At 35.5% G+C, this 2,570-nt stretch overlaps 1 protein-coding gene across 1 annotated transcript in view; it reads left to right on the top strand.

The window, feature by feature from the left end:
• Thsd7a (thrombospondin type 1 domain containing 7A) overlaps positions 1–1,887 on the top strand; it is a 364,412-nt gene extending 362,525 nt beyond the window's left edge. Inside the window, exons 27-28 of the mRNA XM_028755943.1 lie at positions 975–1,062; positions 1,803–1,887. Of these exons, the coding sequence (XP_028611776.1) occupies positions 975–1,062; positions 1,803–1,887 (173 nt within the window). The remainder of the gene's footprint in view (positions 1–974; positions 1,063–1,802) is intronic.
• Positions 1,888–2,570: the final 683 nt, after the last annotated feature.

Raw genomic sequence — 2,570 nt, 5'->3', positions numbered from 1 at the left:
GAGGGGAGAGGAGAGGAGAGGAGAGGAGAGGAGAGGAGAGGAGAGGAGAGGAGAGGAGAGGAGAGGAGAGGAGAGGAGAGAAGAAAAAAGAGAAAAGTTAAATCTCCGGGCTTAAAACGAAGTGATATTTAGAATATTAGCTGAACTTATTTCCAGCAAATGAGCCTCTAATTAAGAAAATATCTAGTACTAGTTACATTTGATACTTACATATTGTCTGCATACTTCCATGTTGGCCACAGACAATGTATGCTAATGTTAGCATCAAAGTAAATAGGCGACATCATCCTGAACAGCCCATTTGAAGTTTACCTACAGCATTATACTTCAAAGACAAAGAAGCCACAAAACTGAACTAGGATAGTGCCTGTCACTGTGATAACATCCCAAGAACATTAGAAAAGAGACATTCCAAAGTCCTTTGCTATGTTATTTTATGTGATTACCTCTGCAAATTCTCTTATTGTCAAAGCACACTCTTAGAATAGACTAGATAAAAGACTGTAATTGCCAAACAGAAAAGTTAATGTGTTACAAACCTGTCAAAATAAAAGTGAGTGGTCAAATACCTATCTGCCTTGAATCCCAGTTTTATGAACTTCTAAAAAGCTGCATTGTCTTTCCATCTTTTTAAAATATATTGTATGCCATTCCTGAAGTAGATGGAAAAGTTAAAGCATATGGGCATAAAATAATACACGTAGTGAATTGGAAGTAAGATTTCATATAAATAATTCAGAAAGGAACTCAGCATCTGAACACAAACACAGTTTGTTGCTGTTCAACTCTTTCCATGGCTAATTCCCCTTGAACGTAGTGTTGCCTAACTCATACACTGGTAATTGTACTGGGAAAGAATGAGTTTGAATCTTGAAGAGACCTGATCGTAAATGACTTGTCATGAGCCAAGGTTCAAACTGGTCAAATATGTTCCAGACTAATGTAGACTAATAACTCATATCTTTTCTTCTTAGATGGGAGACTAAAGACCTGGGTTTATGGTGTTGCAGCCGGGGCATTTGTGCTGTTAGTCTTCATTGTCTCCATGATTTACCTAGCGTGGTGAGTGTTTAAATATTTCAGAATCTAAAGGGAGATGTAAGATAGTTATTGCAAAGAAAATTCTTTCAGTTGCCAGTAACACAGGGACAGGCTAGTGTGTGAAATGTGTGTGCTACATTCGTTCCATCTTCACACAAAGTTCTAAATTTAAAAAATAAACTTTAATAGTAGCAAGCCTAAAACCTATCTAACATATCTAAGTCATTCAGATTGTGGAAATGAGTCTACACTTCTGGGTCATTTTTTCAAGATTTTTCTCATGAAGAAATGCCATAGAATGTTGCTTTCATTAATGGCATATGTATATATATAAAAGTATATATATATATATAAAAGTGTATATACATATATATATGTATGTATGTGTATATATATGTGTATATATACACAAGTATATACATATATATGTATATACTTTTCCTTAGGGAAAAACGTTATGATAATTCTTAATCTTATTTAAAGTTCTGAGACAAACACAAAATATACTATAACATCACTTCTATTGTATCAACTAAGAAATTGTATAATTTGGCTGTTTACAAAACAGTTAAATGCCTTAAGACATCTTCTCAGAACTAGGAAGCTCAAAGAGATCAAGAGGTCATATTCTAAAAGGCACTGGGGAAAGTAGGTGAGCATTTTAGATCTACCATTTTGTTTTACTTTGCTCTTTTGTTTATAACAATAGCATTTTAAATGAAGGACTGACTTTTTTTCAAATTTTCCTGAATTTTCTACAGCAAAAAGCCAAAGAAACCCCAAAGACGGCAGAACAACCGCCTCAAACCTTTAACCTTAGCATATGATGGAGATGCTGATATGTAACCTTCCTGGACACAACCAGACTTGGTCTTTTCTCTTTATAGTAGACATCCAGAGGCCAGAGTGCCAGTATTCAAATGTGTGACTTATAATTAACTTTAACTGTTATGAACGCCATCATTAAGAAAAAAGAGAAAACCCTACTCCCTCTGGGAATATTCAAGACAGTACCACTGACATGTAGTCAGCCCTGAAAATTCTAAGAGATGCAGTGGAATGCATGCTGTGTCCTGAGAGTTTTGTGGCATCTTTTCTGAAATCTACCCAATTGCAAAAAGAAAGAAAAAAATACTTTGATCTCTAAAACATAGTAAGCAGATTGGTCAGCTGGGAAACCAGATTAAGACTGCTTGCAGCACTAACCCACAGAACTTTCTAAGCATGAAGAGTTCATACTGAAGGCTTTACAGTTCTACACTTAACCATAACAACATGTATACTTGATCAAATGACTTACATTATGATGTCATCTTATATACTCGTTAGTAAGCAACTTTTAACAGTGAAGAAGATGTAAGGTCTATGCTAGGCGGAAAACACATTGAACAACTTAGCACCTTCGTGGTTGATGGTAGCTGTTATTGGCCTGCAATTTAGAGACAAACTCTTTTATAAGACTTTGCTCTTGTCTCTCTCTAATGTGTGAATGCTGGACATGTACTAGCCTTAGAAGAAGGGGTCCTCAA

The sequence above is a fragment of the Grammomys surdaster genome, unplaced genomic scaffold (assembly GCF_004785775.1).
Source record: "Grammomys surdaster isolate TR1022 unplaced genomic scaffold, NIH_TR_1.0 126091, whole genome shotgun sequence".
NCBI lineage: Eukaryota > Metazoa > Chordata > Mammalia > Rodentia > Muridae > Grammomys > Grammomys surdaster.
This window is presented reverse-complemented; position numbering and strand designations above follow the sequence as displayed.